Consider the following 17,420-nt stretch of genomic DNA (forward strand, 5'->3'; position numbering starts at 1 on the left):
ATAAATGGCAAATTCTGCCATACTGCCTGGGGCTGGCCCCCCCTGGACACAGTCTCATTCAGATGACCCTCCAGAGGGACAGTCCTGCACTCACATCTGAGATCATGGGATCAGAGCTTCAGAAATGGAGACACACACGCCCTCGTGGCCCACACGGTCCCCAAGACACCGGCCATGACTTCTTCTGACTTCTCAGTCTTCTCCTGGCACAGGACTGCTTCCCTGAGAACCACCCCCAGGGTTCCCTTGCCGACAGATGGCTCCATAAGTGCCAGGGGCTGGAGGACTGACTCCCTGGGGGCAGGGGGTGGGCAGGTCCAGGAGGGGATCACAACCAAACCAGGCCACACAAGTTAAAAATAAACATTTTATGTATAGACATCCTTTAAGGTGGGCAGAGTTCCCATCACTAACCTCTCTGGGACCGGTGCCCCAACCCAAAAGACACGTGATTCGGGCCAAGTAAGAGACAACCCAGGGTCTGAAAGCAATGGAGAGTGTGGGAAGGGGTAGCGGGTGGGGAGAGGACAGAGTCCAGCTCATCCAGCTTGGCCAAGGGTCAAGGTGCTAAACTCCTGGCTCCATCGAAGCACGAGGTCCTCACTCTTGTCCGGAGTCAGGACAGTGTACGTCTCATTCTGCAGACATCTCATGCGGGACACCTATGCAGGGTCCGAGTGGGAGAGCCAGGAGCCAGAGGTGTCAGAAGTCCAGATCCCGGGGCGGGGGCAGGTGTGGTTGCAGGGAGTGCAGGAAAAGTCAGGGAAGGCGGAAGCTCAGATATGGCTTTTTTTAAAAAGCAGCCAGACACACCACATAGCCCGAACCCCTCCTTTTAGAAATGAGGAGCCCGGGGCTGGAGAGGAAGTGACTTGGCTCAGACGAGTCAGTGAGTAAGAGCAGGAGGCAGGACTGACATCTAGACCTCTCTGACCAACCAGGCTGGGGGTTCTTCCCTCCCAGTGTGTCCCCAGGGCTTCTGATGGCAGCCTCCCCTTTCCACCCCCATCCCGGAACCCTTGGCCTGGGGGCCTGGGAGAGCTGCTCACCTCGTGGCTGGAGGAGTAGGGACAGAGCTCCGGGGGACACACCTGCTCTTCACACCCCCACCCCCATGCTCAGATGGATGCCACGGCTCGGGGTGCGTGGGGGAGGCGGAAAAGTGGCCAGAACAGGTCAGCGTGCAGTGACCCATGGAGGGGCTGATGGGGGTGGTGGGGGCAGCGGGAGGCGGCTCACCTTCCGGTCCCTGTTTCTCATCATACACTGCTGGCTTTTGAAGGCACAGTAGTTGGGGTACTGCACATATTCCGTGTCACAGATCTAAGGCAGGAGCGGGGGATGGGAGGTGGAAGACTTCAGAAGCCTCAGAGCCCTTCAGAGTGCCCCCCACGGCAGAAACCAGGGCAGAGAACCAGACCCTCTGCACCGGGGTGTCCCCTTCAGTGTCACCCTGTGTCTGGGAAGAAGCTGGGAGCTGAAACTAGGAGGAGGCTGCTCTGCCGGTCAGCAGGCTGCAAAAGCAGCTGAGGAGAGGACCGGGGAAGTGAGTACCAAGGGTCCAGATCATGGAAGGGTCCCAAGTGGCAGTCCCATCTCAGGGAGCCTCCTGGAGACGGCTTAGGACGGAAAAGGCGGAAGTGTTTCTAATGTGCGACCCTGGGTGGAGCCACTTCCCTCTGTGGCCCTCACCACCCCACCCATAAACCCAGGGGAACAGCTGAGATGGTCTAAGGCCCCGTCCAGATCTAGGGGCTCAGGGAGGAAAGCTAGGCGGAGGCCCTTCTGCTCAGCTAAAAGCCCTTTCTTAAGTAGCCTCAACTTGTTCTGGTCTTGATTTTTTTCTGTTAAACCACAGAAGGCGGGGGTTGGGGGAGTGAGGGGGGCGGTGCTGGCTCTTAGCTACAACAGGTTGTCCCACAGGGGAGGTGACTTTTCGGGAGGGGGTAAAGCTGATCCCACTGAGAGGGAAAGCACTGGAAGATTCAGGAAGGAGCCTACAGACTAAGGCAGGGAAGCACTGGATCACTGTCAGCGGCACTTCAGGCATCACCCAGAAGTTTGTCTTAGGAATGAGGCCTCCCACCCCCACCCACTGAGGGTAACTGGCAGAGCTGGGACCAGACCTGTCTTGTGTCCCCAAGTCCTGTACCCTCCAGCTTCCCGGATTGCTAGTCCTTTGCTAAACACAATCCTGGTCTCCTGGGGGCCCAGGGGAGGTGGAGGTAGGAGGAAGGGTGTTGGGGAGGGGGGAGGGGAGTCTGCTGGAAAGAGGCAGGAGGCTCAGTGAGGAGCAGCTCTCAGAAGCCAGGGCCCCAAGACGCCCCCCGCCCCACATCCTAGGGTTCCCCGGAGCGAGGGACTAGGAGGAAGCGTGGTGAGCGGGGTGGGGCTGACCCTGGTGGGGAAGTCTCCATCCTGGAAGCTCAGGAACTCAGTCTGGAGCCAGCTGGCCACTCGGTTGTCTTCGCAGCCCTTAGTGGCCAGCCGGGCACACCAGAAGTCCATGCGCAGCCCGCCATACAAGTCCAGCCCGTAAAAGCGGCCCGATTTCAGGCTCCCTATCTGTGGCATGGGACACAGGAGAGAGGTGGGCACCCTGCTCACCCCCCCAGCCCCTGGTTGCCCGACCTTGCCCAAAGCCCTACCCCCACCCCCACCGCCACCACCGCAGCCCGCCCGGCTGGGTCGGTACCTGGGTGCCAATGGTCATGCTCTGGGAGGCAAGCAGGGGGCTGACAAAGGGTGTTTTGTGGGAGCTGTCGCACTGCTGTCGCTGCAGGTTGGCCTCCGAGTGGCACTGCTCCAGCTTCAGCGAGCAGAAGTCACAGAGAGTACACGCGGCTAAGTGTCGCCGCCCCAGACTGTCACAGACCTGCGGAGGGGTGCGGCTGAGGGCCTGAGGCTGAAGTCCCACGCCCCCAAGAAGGTCCCCGCATTAAGCCTTTTCCAGAAGCTCCTCTGGCTTTTCCCAAATTCCCCTCCCCAAGGTCCTCCCCTCAAGGACCTCCCATCAGCTCTCTATTTCTTCCCCCTCCTCCAGGATGGTTTATTTCCTCACAAACAATCTTCATCTTCTTGCAGGTGACACCCAAGCCTCTATCATCCGTTCTGATCTCTTTCCTGAGCTCTGAATCCCCATGGCCAAGTGCCTGACAGATGTCTAACTTTGCCTAACTGAAAAAGGCTCACAGTCCTCCCTTCCTCTCTGCTAATGATAATGCTAATATTTACAAAGAGCTGGCACGGTGCTGCGTGCCATGGCTGATAAATGCCTTCATCTTATTTGGTCTTCCTAGGAATAGAATAGCTACTAAGCATGGCTCCATTTGCCTGCCAGGAAACTGAGGTTCCCCGAGGCTGAGTCACTTGCTCAAACACACATCGAGTGCATGATGGACCTGAGACACTGGTCCGGCTGCTTCCAACTCAAAAACCCAGGTCCTCTGCTGGAGCACCTGGGTTCAGAGCCTCCAAGTTCTTGGAGGACCTTCTTGGATGTGGAGCCGCCCATCTCCCTGCAGGGCTCTCCGCCCTGAGTGAGTCTCCTCAGGAAGAGGAGGATCACTTTGGCAGGATCTCCAGGCCGTCCGGTCAGCGCGTCACAGTCACACAATCTCTTGCTCGCTCCTCATAACAGCTCATGGGGGAGGCATCATCAGGTCCCTAACCCCAAATCATAACTGAATTCCCCTTTCCTACCAAATGAAATACAACTGTTCGGACTGCCATTCGGGATTATTCACATCATGGCCTCTTTGACTCTGTTTCCAGGTAAAATGGGCTCCTTACTGTTCTTTCAACCAAGCCCTAAAATCCCATGAGCTCTCCATTAGTCCTGAACTTCCTACGTGCAGTCCACCTCCACCAGAAAATAACTCTCTTTCCATCACCTACCATCCCACACTCCTTTTGTATAATGCTACTCAATCTCAGCTCCCTGAGAGCGGGAGGAAGCGTAACAGTGTGCTCATTCTTGGTCCCTCGTGGAATTTCTTCTCTCTTGCCTCTGAGCTTTTGCACACACTAGTCTGTCTAGCAGGAACCTTCTACCAACCCCTTCTTCTGCCTGGTTAACTTCTTTTATCTCCAGGTCTCAGGTCATCAGTTCCTCTAAGAGGCATTCTCCAATCCTGCCCCAGCATGACTTTTGTGCTCGCCATCTGCTCTCTGAACTTTAGACTTATCCGTCATGCGTCGATCCCTGTCACACTGGTCTCTGTTTTGTCTCTCTCTCCCAGTGGACTCCAGGAGGACAGAGGATTGGATCTTGTTGCACTCATCGCTAAATTACCTAGGACAGAATTGCTAGTGTCTCAAATACCTAGCCAGATCAATATCTGTTGAATAGACAGATGCATGGATGGCATGCCAGCTCTTAGCACACATTTGCTAACTTGTGCTTTTGGAAAGTCCTACACTTCTTGGAAATAGAATTCGCTGGGTTATGAGGACATATCAAGATTGGGATCTCTCTACAGAGCCCTGGAACGGGTTCTAGGACCCCTCCTGGAAGAAGAGCTGCATCTAAGGTACAGCCACATCCTGTGGTTGGTGAACTGACTCTGGACATGACTCAAGCTTAGCAACTGAACCACAGAAGGAATTCTGACCAGGAATGGATTCCAGACTCTGTCCTGAGCCTCCTTCCTTTTAGGGGAGCTGGAAATGTCTTTCCAAGAACGGGTTCTCACTTGGAGAGCTTTTCAGGCTTTCTGTGGTCCCACCCATCCTCTACTCCCTAGGCCCGTGAACTTGGAGCCAGTGAACAGCTCGGTGGGCATACCGATATCCCAAAACCAAGGATCTCATTTTCCAAGTACTGCCAGGCCTTGGCTGTCGGGGTTATGACGCAGGTGTTCTCCACAATCGAGTAGCACAGGGTCAGCAAGGCCTCCACGTGGGGCAGCTGTAGCAGGCTGCAAAAAGACCAAGATGGCACCACTGCAGGGGATGGGCCAGAGGGCCAGGGCAGACAGCCATGCCTACTCGATCCCCACTGCCCTTACCATCCAGTCTTAGTCACATGCACTCAGCATGCTGGAGGTGAGAGGCCTCCAGATTAACCGCCTCCTTTTACAGATGAGGAACTGAGACCCAGAAAGGGGAAATGAAATTTGCAGTGCTCATCAGAGGCAGAGAGAAACCCAGAACCCAAGTCTGGTAGCTCTAGCTTCAGGGCTCACCCCATGCCAGGTAGAGATGGGCATCTAGGACAGTGCTTAAGCGACAGAGCAGGTGAGGCGGGCAGCCGCTGGGTGCACCCAAAGCCCAAGCAGATCTGGGTGGGTCTGAGGCCAAGGCTGGCCAAGTGGGCTTCTCATCCCCAAAGGCAGAAGGAAGGGCGGGGCCGGTGGGGGAGACAGAACGTCCAGTACCTGCCGGGGCTCTGGGATCTCCAGATGGTCTCCCCGTCATACACGTCATTCATTTCATCCATCTCCTGCGCCGATCGGATAAGCTCCTGGAGGTTCTCCATCAACATGGGAGTAGACTCCACTTCCCGCACCCGGGGAGTGAAGGAGAAAGGGTTGGAGGACACAAGTTCAGACCGAAACTTGGGCTCTGGGTCTGCCTGCAGCCTAGACACCGACTCCAGCGCCTCCTCTGTGCCCTGGCCCTCCTGCTTCTCCTCCTCCTGCTCCTCCTCCTGCTCCTCTTGCTCCTGCCCTTCCTCCTGCTTGTGCTCCTGCCCCTGCTCCTGCTTGTGTTCCTGCCCCTGCTCCTGTTTGTGCTCCTGCCCTTGCTCCTGGCCGCCCAAGGACAAGGAGGACTGGAGCAGCTCCTCCACGTTGCTGTTCAACCGCTCGGGCCAGGGCTGGAAGACCTGTCGTTCGGTGGCTGCAACAGGGTTTGCGAGGGACCAAGAGAGAGAAGGGAAAGGGATGGTCAGGCTTCTGGCATTCCGTCTTTGCAGAGGGACACACATAAACATGTAAAGGCACACAAACACACACATAAGCACATAAGCACACTCAAAACACACAAACACATAAGCACACACAAACCGACACATAAACACATAAGCACACAGACACACATAAACACACACACACAAACACATAAGCACACACAAATACAGAAGCACACACATAAACACAAAAGCACACAGACACACATAAACACATAAGCACATACAAAATGCACAAGCACACACATAGGCATACACAAACACATAAGCACACATAAACACATAAGCACACATAAACACACACATAAGCACAGACACACTCATAAACATATAAGCACACACATAAACACATAAGCACAAACACACACATAAACACAAAGGTAGAGGAAAGCAGCCTAAATTACACATGTTCACACAACCAATCATACAAAACACAGGCAAGAATACAAATATCAAAACAATAGTACTATGGTGACGGTGGTGGCAGTGTTACGGGTCCCCTTTCCACCTCCCTCACAAAGTGTCCTCTTTCCTAACTCACTTCTAATACCACCTTTTGTCCCTCTCACTTAGGAAGCACCAAGTACTTTGAATACCTAGCAACCAATCCTTTTTGGAATGAAGATGTGAGCTGAGAAAGGTGCCAGAGGACTTCTTAATGCAAGAGTGTTTGGGGGAGCAAGGAAAAATCAGTTCAGGGCAGAAATAGATGTAATGTCAGAAAACACCCTGATACAGGAAAGCCCTAACTTTCCTGTATCAAAAAAGTAGGCTCTCCCCTTATGCAAACAGCTGCCCAAGGCTACCTCCAGCAGCTCACCTCCCCAGGTCCCTCCCGTTGATACCTTAAGCCCTGGGTTTGGGGACTCTGGGATGAGAGGCTGGCAGGGTCTCACCTGTGACGTGGGAGGACTTGGGGGAGGTCACCGTGGTAGGTGGCGGCACTTCAGGTGAACTGTCCACCTCCTTAAGGGTATTGGGTGAGAGGATGGAGACTGGCTGGGAGCACCGGACCCTCTGCAAGGAGAGAAGCAGAGTGGGAACGCCTTTCACAAAGCGCACATTTCCACTCCACCTTATCCTCTGTCCCCAGGTCTCCTCTCTCACAGTTCCTGGGAGGAAATCAGGGAAACACGGCCCTGAGTCGAACCCTCTAGATCTGAGACAGGGTCCCCTGCAAAATCAGACGCCCTGCTGGCCCACTTTCCTGCCTTCAGGCTTTTACATTTGACTTGAATGACATCACTACTGGGAGGAACTGTAAGGCTTCTCTCTGCCTCCTCCCATCCCTCTCCCTTACTTTTCTGTCAACAAGGGGGATTGTTCAGAGAGTCTGAATGCCTAAGGTGAGACGGTCTGCACACAGAATCTGGGCAAGTGTCAGCCAGTGACTGAGAGGGAGGACCTAAGGATGGCCTGGAGCCCTTCCTCGGTGACACCAGGTTCAAGCTCTGTCTTGACCTCACCTTGGCGTAGTAGACATGGTTGGAACAACGGTACTGGGTGAACTGGCAGAAGGACTCAAACCAGGAGGCATAAGGGAGGTCAGAGCAGACTGCGCCTAGGGAAGGGTGGGGCACAGGTGAACACAGGGGTGTAATCCCTCCTGGAGGGAGGGTGCGATGGGCTCCTGGGGTCCGGAGAGCGGGGCACCCGGGCTCAGGGCCACCCGTCCCCTCGCTCTGGGTCGAGGGCGCACAGGGCTGGCCCTCACCGTCCGGCACCAGGCCGTGGTTTTCATACTGGTCTAGCTGGACGAGGGTGGGGTTCCGGCAGCCGTGGGTGGCGCGGAGCCGGCAGGTGGTCTCCGCCTTCCAGGTAGGGGTCAGCAGTGCGAAGAAGCGCTCATACTCCGTGGGGGACAGGGGGCTGCCCGGCGTGGAGGTCGAGGCGGAGTCCTGGGCGGGGGCCGGTGCCAGAGGCAGGAGCAGCACTGCGGGTCGGGGACAGACCACGATGGGCCCCTCTCTGCACCCGCCGGCCGGGAACACCCACCCCGAGAGCGGGGCGTGCACTCGGGGGCTGGGTGCCTGGCCGCCAAGCTGGGGTGAGTGTGCAGGGGCGCTGGCGAGGCGGGGAAGGACGATGGGGAGAGGCTGCAGGCGGCCCCGGGGGAAGGCGGCTCGGGGACGGTGGAGAGCTCCGGGGGCGGAGGCGCGCTCACCCCTCAGGAGTGACAGAAATGAGCCTGCGGCGAGATGCCTCATGGCCCCAGACGGTCGCCAGCGTTCCCCGGACCGAGCGCCTCTAACCGGCCAAGCCAGGGCGAGCAGATAGGCGGGAGGGCGGGGCCGCGGGGGGTGGGGGGTGGGGGGGTCGAGACCAGTCGACGTCACAAAGTGGGGGCGGGGAAACTGATGAGAGGCTGGACTCGGCCGAAAGGCGGGGGCGGGTCCCGGTCCCCCGTGTGTCACATCCCAGCTCGAGGACAAGGACGGCAGGAGTGATCTGGGACTCTGGCAGGGGCTGGATGGCGTAGCTCCTGTCTGTTCTTTACCTTATTACCTATCCCATCTCCAAGCTGGCCCCACACACTGGACACTTTTTCTCCCTATTTTACAATCTGGCCTTCCAGTAGTCACATAAGGATGTGAGAGTTGGACCATAAAGAAGACTGAGCACGGAAGAATTGATGCTCTCAAACTGTGGTGTTGGAAAAGACTCTTAAGAGTCCCTTGGACTGCAAGATCAAACCAGTCAGTCCTAAAGGAAATCAGTCCTGAATATTCATTGGAAGGACTGATGCTAAATCTCCAGTACTTTGGCCAACTGATTCAAAGAGCCAACTCACTGGAAAAGACCCTGATGCTGGGAAGGATTGAGGGCAGGAGGAGAAGGGGGCAACAGAGGATGAGATGGTTGGATCATAGACTCAATGGGCGCCGAGTTTGAGGAAGCTCTGGGAGATGGTGAAGGACAGGGAAGCCTGGTGTGCTGTAGTCCATGGGGTGGCAAAGAATCAGACAGGACTGACTGACTGAACAACAAATCCCGTGTGAGGACTGGGGCAGAGATGGAACATACAACAAAGTTGGGGCCTGGATGGTAGAACTACAGAGGACACCTCCAGGTAAGCCAGCCAGAGCAGGGAGTAAGATGGGGATTCCGGTGAGGAGAACCTGCATAAGGAGGGCTTAATCTATGGAAGTGGTTCCAGGTGGGCATGGACAATTCATTGGTGATAAGTTTTTGCTTTGTGTTTCAAATAAGTCAGGCTAATACTTAGTATAACAGTTCATGTATAAAACACAAGTACACATTTATTGGAAATTAAATGAAAGATATCTTATAGGGAAAAGATACACAGTCCTGAAGGTTTTGGAAACCCCTTGTCTGAGGCCCAGTTCCAGCCAGCTCTGTCCTTCCCATGCTGAGAGGTGGTGGGTCCTGGGGCAGCGGCACCACTTCAGGTTCCATGTCTGGTCCTACTTTCAGCGTGTCATCCTCCTGCCTTTTAGCCGACTCAGAGGATGCAAGCTATGCTCAGCACATGTGCTAAAACAGTGTCTCTACAATAAACACAGCAGGCCAACACGTACAGCTTTTATTCACCAACTCGATTCCTTTACAAGTGAGATACTGACACTCTGCCCTGCCCCTCCCACTCACAAGGCTGGACGAATCCTCTTGGCACAGAGGAAGGGGTGCCCCTTCAGCCAGGGCCGTGGCCCAGAGGACCCCCCCCGATGGAAAAAGCATGGAGAGAGTGAAGGAAGTTTATCACGCATGGCCCCCCCCACAACGAGGGGAGGGAATCAGGAAGCTGGGGGAGGGCCCCATGCTACTGCCCCAGTCCTTAAATACAAAGCAACGGGAGAAAAGAGGACCATCCCTCAAAAACACAGCACCAACCTCGGTGTGGAGGCAAAAGGACAGTGGGCAACACCACTTCCCTCTGAAGGGGGCGGGCTGAATGACAGCACATACCGTTAGCGGCCGCAGCACCCCTGGACCAGGGTCTGGGTGCAGCCTCAGCACCGGAAGTGGGGAGGGGAGGAGAGGAGATGACAACATGTGCCACCCACCTCTCCCTGACCCCCGGCCCAGCCAGGCATCCCACTCCCCACTAGCCAGGTCAGGGGATGTGGAAGAAACTGTGTTGGAATCCAAGGCCCTTGTCTATTTCTTTTTTCGTTCTTGGGAGCAGCGTGGGCAAAACCTACAAAGGAAGGTGGGGGAGAAGGTGAGCGAAGGGGAGGATGCCCTCTGTCACTCAGCTCAGGGTAGTCCAGCCCCGACCACAGCGCTCACTCACCATTTCCCCCGAGGCTTGGTGGTCAGCCCCACACAGGCAAAGTGGAACCACTCAATGGAGCACTGGAAAAGGAAGACGGTGGAGGAGCAGAGGGCAGGGAGCAGGGTGGGGCCAAGGAAAGAAAAGAACCCCCCAACCTGAGAGTCCTCAGGAGCATTCCCTTATTCCATCCTGTGGGAGGATTCTTGAAGGGTCCAAGGCCAACCACCTCCAACTCCCTTCCTCCTGTCCTGAGGTCCCACTCTTCGGCCCTTACCCCCTTCTGGTACCCAACTCCCTTCCTGTCCCCCAGAGCCCCCCGCCCTGAGGCAAACCAGTTCTTACGTCAGGGTTGTCACAGCCAATCATCTCCCCGTAGGAGACCTGGTGACAAAGGCAATAGGTGGGTTCGTTGGGATCCACAGGCATATCCAACACATCAGAGGGGTGGACACTGCCAAAGGTCACTGAGGGCATCCCATACTCAGGGCTTCTGCGTGCCAAGAGGGAGAGAGAGTGTCACCTGCAGGAAGGGACGCTACAGCTTGACGCTCAGAGTGGCACGAGGAGATCCCTGTGGGGCTAGTGGTCTGTGGCTTCTCCTCTGTATCCAGCAGATACCAGAGTGATAGAGAAGGGGGCGAGGGGCGGGGCAGGGGCAAAGAGGAGCCTGTCACTTGGCAGGGTGCTCCCTGACTCACTCACGTGCGCACAAGTTTTAACTTCTTCTGGGCGGCCTTGGGGGCTTCTTCGTCTGAGTTTTTCCCTTTGGAACGAGCACGGGCAGCTTTCTTCTCCTTTTGAGTCCGACCTTCCAGGGAAGAGGGGGAGGGGCAGCCAGAAGGCAGGGGGACAGAAAGATGGGTTAAGGACCCCTCCTCTCTTCCAACGTGGGGGGTCCTCCCTTGGAGCTGAGGGATGGGCTGGCTGCCCCCTTGGAATCTTCGCTCCAACTCTCATGGCCCACCCCCCTCCTCACTCTTTTTGCCTTTGCTGGAAGAGCTGTCATAGTCACTTGACTCAATCTGCTTCTCCTTCAGATCAGCCTCAAAGCGGGCCAGGTCTGTGTCCAGTCGCCGAATGTGTTTGTCCACCTGGGTGGGAAGGAAGGAAGGAGAAGGAAGAGCTACCAGGCTGGTTCCAGTAAAAGCAAACAGGCTAAGGCAGAATCCATGTATCTCCCAGACCCCAAACAGATCCCAGCACACTAAAGGAGGGGTGGAGGACCCCGAGGAACAGACGGGAGGTAGTGGGGAGCCGTGGGTAGGGCCATACCATCTCATAGGTCTGCATGGCAAGCTGCACCTTGTCATCACCAAACTCCTTGCACTTGCCATAGGCTTCCTGGATCTGTCTCAGAAGGGCCAATTTTTCCTCGGAGCTCCGGCTGCGGGCGCTACTCATATATTCACTGGCCAACTTGTCAATTTCAGCCTTCAGGTCTACAACAGAGACAGGGCTGGTCACAATGGCCCCCGAGTGGCAACACTAAACATACTTCTTCCTCTTGCTCCTCAGACCTTTTGCATTGACCATCATAACCTCTGAATTAAAACACACTCAACATTCCTAGGTACTGTGCCACATACTCAAGTGATGCAACATGGCCACAACATGCGTTGTGACGGCACCTTTGATTGCTGGAAACATTGCTAGCATAGTTGAAACTGGACTTATGGAAACACAAGGAAGGATTCTTTGCATGCTGCACTAATACAAAGTACGTTTCTGTTGATGTCTAAAGATGCTTCTTTGCACGGCTTGCTGCTTCTTAAACCATGACCTCTGTCTCAAAAGCCATCTGGTTTCTCGTCTCAGAAACATTCTGCGATAGCTCTGAGAGCTGCAGACCAGGCCGAGTCATCTGCTGCTGCTCTTGACTTCCAGGGTCCGTACATCTACATCTCAGTACTGAAAATTAGGCCAGAGTTCACTCATGGAACAGTTCTTCTGCTTACTGTCCACCCTGCTTGGTTCATCATTTGCAACTTGCGAATATTCTCCATCATTTTTTTCTCCTGTGTGTTCATTTTAGATGTTGCTCCAAACATTTTACTAGGGGAAGGCTGGTGATGCCCCCAAACACTGAGACCATAGATGCCTACTGCCTAATACTATAGCACTCAGAGAAAATGTGGATGGAGACAAAAGCATGACTCCCAACACGGTGTGGCAACAAGTAACCACAGCGAGGACCTGTGAGCATACTAGGTTTACGCTCTGCTTTATTCCAGGCCCTTGAAGGAAGGTGGAAAAACATGTATGTGGTTCAGTCATCTCAATGGGTCTTTCTGTGTATGAATTCAAGAGCCAGAACTATATTACAAAGCAAGGAGCTGGTGTTTGGCATTCAGCAGGGAAGTTCTCAGGGGCCTATGTCAAGTATCTTAGATGATATTCATTTGTCCATGAGCAAACTGACCCAGAGTAACTTAAATCACAGCTTTAGGCATTCTAACACCCCTGGGCAGGGATACATAAGCATACACCTACATATCCTTCAGCAAGCACGGACGATAGCGCCAACAGAGACCTTCGACTATGAGAGACAAACTCGACCACTGCAGTGTAGCCTCAAGCGCCAAGTAAATGTCTCAATGCAGCCAAACTTAATCAATGTCCAAGGACGGCCACAGATGGCACCCAATGCCTCTGTAAGGTTGAAGAATATAGTGTAGAGATTCTGATGTTAATTGCTGCTTTTCCCCCTTCCTCCCCCCCACTTTCTTTTTAACATCTCCTCATGCAGCAAAGCTGCTGTGTACCAATGTGAGCTGTAGTCTAAAGCCACACTGAATTTTGTGACAGTAACGTTAACAACCCAGTGGAGTAGAAACATTCTAGTCAGTCTTCCTACAAACACATCGAACATGGAGAACAGAAATGATTCCAGGGTTGACTTTGATTTTTCTCGTTTTTCCTGAGGGAGCTATAAAGAGCACAGCATCTCTAAATCCTTGTGCCATTGTCACAATACTCCACGAGTTATGAAAAAGCTAACACAGAAACACAGGTCATCATTACTCTCCTTTTAAGAATTGCAAGAGGATGAAAGAGAAGACAAGCAATCTAGATCAGACCAGGTGATAGGGTAACACCAAACAGGAGGAGAGACGACCACACATACTCACTCGGCACTGGGCCCCTTACTCTGCACATACCCTCTGTTCTTTGGTCCAGGTCCCTCATGAGCTGGAAGTTTCTCTGCAGTTCAAAGGGCAGGTTTTCAATACCTGGGGAGAAGAGGAGAAACTAAGACTCCCTGGACTTCCTAAGCCCTATAGCTGCTTTTGGGGGCTTCCCTGGTGGCTCAGATGGTATAGAATCTGCTGGAATGTGGGATACCTGGGTTCAATTCCTGGATCGGGAAGATCTCCTGTAGAAGAGAATGGTAACCCACTCCAGGATTCTTGCCTGGAGAACTTCATGGACAGAGGAGCCTGGCAGGCTACAGTCCATGGGGTTGTCAAGAGTCAGACACGACTGAATGACTAACACACACACACACACACACAAACCCTGCAGAGAGTCAGGCGACTAACACACACACACACAAACCCTGCAGATAGTCAGGCGACTAACACACACACACACACACACACACACACACGATAGCTGCTTTTAAAAAACAGGTCCAAAGAGCACTTGGTTATCCCTCCTCCAAACCGTTAGATTATCTGTGACAGCACTCATCATTCCTTTCTCAGGAGGAGCCATGTCTGTCTGTCTCCACACCTAGCTCCCCATCTCTGCACAGGTTTGTGTCCACCCTCCCCGCTTCAGTAACTTTACAAATCAACCCTTCCCTCTCCATGCCCTCGGGAGTTCCCTGGTGGTACAGTGGCTAAGACTCCATGCTCCTAATGCAGGGGGCTCGGGTTCAATCCCTGCTCAGGGAACTAGATACCACATGCTGCAATGAAAGATCCCACATGCTGCAACTAAGACCTGGCACAGCCAAATAAATACTTTTCTTTTTTTTAATAAAAAGATCTCTTTGCCCTCAACTTACAAATACCCTCCTGGTACCCTCCACTGATCACACACACACTTCCAATCTGCTCTCCAAACAGTAGCCAGAATGTTCTTTTTAAAAATGCAAATCTGATCAAGTCTCTCTCCTGTTTATAAACCTCCAGTCACTTCCACTGCAATATTCCCAAGTCCTACTCTGCACTTTCTGGCCCTTGCTGCACACAAGACCTCACTCAGGTCAGTGTCTATGCGCTCTCTGCTCTGTCACACTGGCCTTCTCTGAGTGCCTTGAGCTTTCCAGCGCTCTTCCAGACACATGGCTTTCCGCACACTGCTCTCTCTGCCCAGGACGCCCTGCCCCGTCTCTTTCACCCCACTTCCACTATCCCTCTTGACCTACTAAACTTCTGTTCATTCTTCAAAGTTCAGCTCAACCCTGACTGCCCCAGACTCCAACAAGTGCCTTGGGTTATGCTGTCATGCTATTCTATGGCTACCCTTTGGCAGGGTAGATACTTTGGGGGCACTTATCCAATGTAATTAAATAAGTAATTATGTAAATAGTTATATGGTATGTCTCCCCAGCTCTCCAAAAGGGTTAGATATGTCTGTCTTCTTCTCTATTTCCCTAGTGTTCAGAACTATGACATGCATACAGAGGATCCTCAATAAATAATTGAATATAAAGGCATGAATACTTACGTTTCTCTCATTAAAAAAAAAATTCTCTTTCCATGACTCCACTTTCAAACTTTTAAAATGCATCCAATGCTTTAACCTATAGACTTGGGTCCACCATCAGTTTACTAAGATTAAGTCACCACTGAGTTACCAAATCAAATAATCTAATTACTAGTTCTATCCCCAAAAAATGTTTGCAGCATTCTCACCATCTTCTTGCCTATATGTAACTTCCTATTAAGATTCCAAATCTCCTCACACACTTTCAAGTAATTTCATCACTGGCATTCCCTTAGCCCCTCTCTTAAATGTTAGTATTTTCTTGAGCTTACACTTAAGTTAATCCTATTATTTTCTCACTTACTTTCTCTAAATGATCTCCATACTCTTACAGACTCCTGAATTTCCTATCTTGTTGATGATATGTCTACCTCACTTCCCAAACAGGAAATCGAGAAGTCACCTTAGATTCCTCCTCCTCTCTCAATCACTCATTCAGTCAATTCTGTTATATTTACCTCCTAAATACTTCTGTCACTCTTTGAGATCAGGTCCTTATCTCTGACCTCTGTTATTACTAATTAATCTTGTATTACCAGGGTCATCATGCTCCAATTTACCATACATCAATTACTTTCCTTTATTAAAAAAAATCACTCCATTCAGAAAATCCGTTGGTTCCTCACTATTTAGAGTGCAAGCTTCTTAGCCTGCCTTTGAAGACCATGCACAACCTAGCCCCAGCTACATTCTCCAGTGTCATTTCCCAATCTTTCACCTCAGAGTTCTATACATCAAACACTCTGGCCTCATCTTTCCCTGATCTTGCCACAAACCCATCAGAACACCTTTGCTGATGCTTCCCCCAACCTTCAATCCCCTCTCACTCTCCACACCGGCAAATAAACACTCAACCTTCAAGATTCGTCACATCCTCTGTAAAGCTTTACCTACACCTCCAGGTAAACTAGTCTCTCTCTCTTCAGTGTTACCAACTGTCTGTTTAATGTATTTTTGTTATTTCATTTGTCACACTTCTATAATTATTTATTAGAATCTGTGTCCTACTAGTCTATGAGCACCTTGAGGGGAAGGTCTGTGTGGTATTCATTCTTGTATACCCCCAGTACCTGCCATTATGTCTGACTCACAGAAGGACCTCAATAAACGAATGAATGACTCCCAACGCTAAGGCAAAAGAGAATAGGTGACAGGCTCTGTGAAGGGCCACACAAATGCCACACAAATGGTATAAATAGAACACCAAATTTCCATCTGATGGGAATTGCGTCTTTACTCCAAGAGGAGAAGCCTTTCAGTCCATCATCTGACAGTGGTCACTCGTAACCCCCTATCCCCATGAGAAGACGCGTCTTCGAAAGAACTGGGCGGAGAACCGCGAGCAGATCTTTGTCGCTGCTCCAATGGCAGTGGATGATATACTAAAATGACTGACTCAGAACGACTTTAAGAAAAAGATTATCCTGAGGCCGGAGACCCTGAAGACAGGGGCAGCAAATATCTTCCAGGCTATGCCTACCAGCACTTCAAGAGCCGTCCCCCAGCCCCGCCGAGCAGCCCCTCCCTCTTCTACACCTCAGAGCGAGGCCTCGACCCCGCTGCCCCGCCCCCTATTTCTTCACACACTCCAGTATTTTCTCTCACGCAACCCTTCACGATTGTGACTTTCTGACCATCGGGACTTCAGGGCCATAGAGCTCCTCAGCCCGAACCCCCACCCCCACCCCTCTGTGACCCCTGACCCGCTCCTCCAGCGGCTCTTACTGTCCAGATAATGTTCCAAATACATCCCCGCAGCCATCTTGAAGCAAAACAAAGCAACTTCCGCTCCGCCCCGGAAGTGACTGAACGCAACGGGCGCCGAAGCGGTCTTCCACCCCCGTCCGGGAGCCCTTCCGCCCTCAAGGGTAACTTCCGCCCTCACGAGGTCAATTTCCGGTCTGAGTACAGCACCCGTCGAATCGCCTCCTCCTGGCGAAGACACTCGTCCCTGGCGGGGCGGCCGAGCGCGGGCCCGACGGCGGCGTTGGCTGAGGGCGCCATTTTGCGTCCTCGCTCAAACTTCCGTTCCCTCCAGGAGGGGGACGTGCGGGCGAAGAGACCTGTCTCTTTGGGCTTTTAGTCCACAAAGAGCTGTTTTCAGCAGCCGGGAAATGTGAAGCTGGCGACCAGGGCAGGTGCCTTCTCGAGTCACGGTGCGAGGTGTAAATCCTCCCCGTTTCTGTTCACTCACGCGAATGCCAACTCTCCAGGATTATGTTTTAATGTGGAAACAGCTCATTATTTATAAACGCTGCTTGTAAGTACAAAGTACTCCTCACAATAAAGCTGCGATTCTCCTCATCTTTTGTAAGGGTTTCTGCCACTCCAGGACGTTCCCGCTTGCAAAGTGACAGAGTACTGCTGGCCTTGTCCTCCCGTGTTTGTCTCCCAATTTTACTCGTTTTTGTATGATGTTAACTGGCACAGAGCTGTCACAACTGGGCCAGATGGATACCAGCTATCACCCTGACCCGCGACAAGCACAGTGACAAATACACGTCTCATCAGGATGGAAAGCCAAGTGCAGACAGGCCACCACACTAGGGACGCAGATGT

At 52.8% G+C, this 17,420-nt stretch overlaps 2 protein-coding genes across 8 annotated transcripts; both read right to left on the minus strand.

Annotated features, from left to right (window-relative positions):
- Positions 1-353: 353 nt before the first annotated feature.
- LOC102408233 (acrosin binding protein) lies at positions 354-8,200 on the minus strand. Of its 3 annotated transcripts, XM_006065817.4 has the most exons (10): positions 8,076-8,200; positions 7,626-7,844; positions 7,378-7,472; positions 6,808-6,928; positions 5,379-5,841; positions 4,787-4,919; positions 2,696-2,875; positions 2,398-2,565; positions 1,240-1,323; positions 354-662 (listed from the first exon to the last, which is right to left on the minus strand). In XM_006065817.4, exons 1-10 carry the CDS (start codon positions 8,116-8,118, stop codon positions 540-542), a joined length of 1,629 nt encoding a protein of 542 aa, XP_006065879.1. In that variant the 5' UTR covers positions 8,119-8,200; the 3' UTR covers positions 354-539. The 3 variants fall into 3 exon arrangements, with proteins under 3 accessions (XP_006065879.1, XP_044796937.1, XP_044796938.1); XM_044941002.2 differs by having other exon boundaries at positions 7,626-8,199; XM_044941003.2 differs by lacking the exon at positions 2,398-2,565 and having other exon boundaries at positions 7,626-8,200.
- Positions 8,201-9,139: 939 nt separating this feature from the next.
- On the minus strand, positions 9,140-16,736 carry ING4 (inhibitor of growth family member 4). 5 transcript variants are annotated; one of them, XM_025283104.3, is made up of 8 exons: positions 16,587-16,735; positions 13,277-13,378; positions 11,421-11,587; positions 11,125-11,239; positions 10,851-10,956; positions 10,491-10,638; positions 10,167-10,228; positions 9,140-10,070 (listed from the first exon to the last, which is right to left on the minus strand). In XM_025283104.3, exons 1-8 carry the CDS (start codon positions 16,621-16,623, stop codon positions 10,031-10,033), a joined length of 777 nt encoding a protein of 258 aa, XP_025138889.1. In that variant the 5' UTR covers positions 16,624-16,735; the 3' UTR covers positions 9,140-10,030. The 5 variants fall into 5 exon arrangements, with proteins under 5 accessions (XP_025138889.1, XP_006065882.1, XP_025138890.1 ...); XM_006065820.4 differs by having other exon boundaries at positions 13,307-13,378; positions 16,587-16,734; XM_025283105.3 differs by having other exon boundaries at positions 11,134-11,239; positions 16,587-16,734.
- Positions 16,737-17,420: the final 684 nt, after the last annotated feature.

This window comes from Bubalus bubalis, chromosome 4 (genome assembly GCF_019923935.1).
Source record: "Bubalus bubalis isolate 160015118507 breed Murrah chromosome 4, NDDB_SH_1, whole genome shotgun sequence".
Classification (NCBI taxonomy): Eukaryota; Metazoa; Chordata; class Mammalia; order Artiodactyla; family Bovidae; genus Bubalus; species Bubalus bubalis.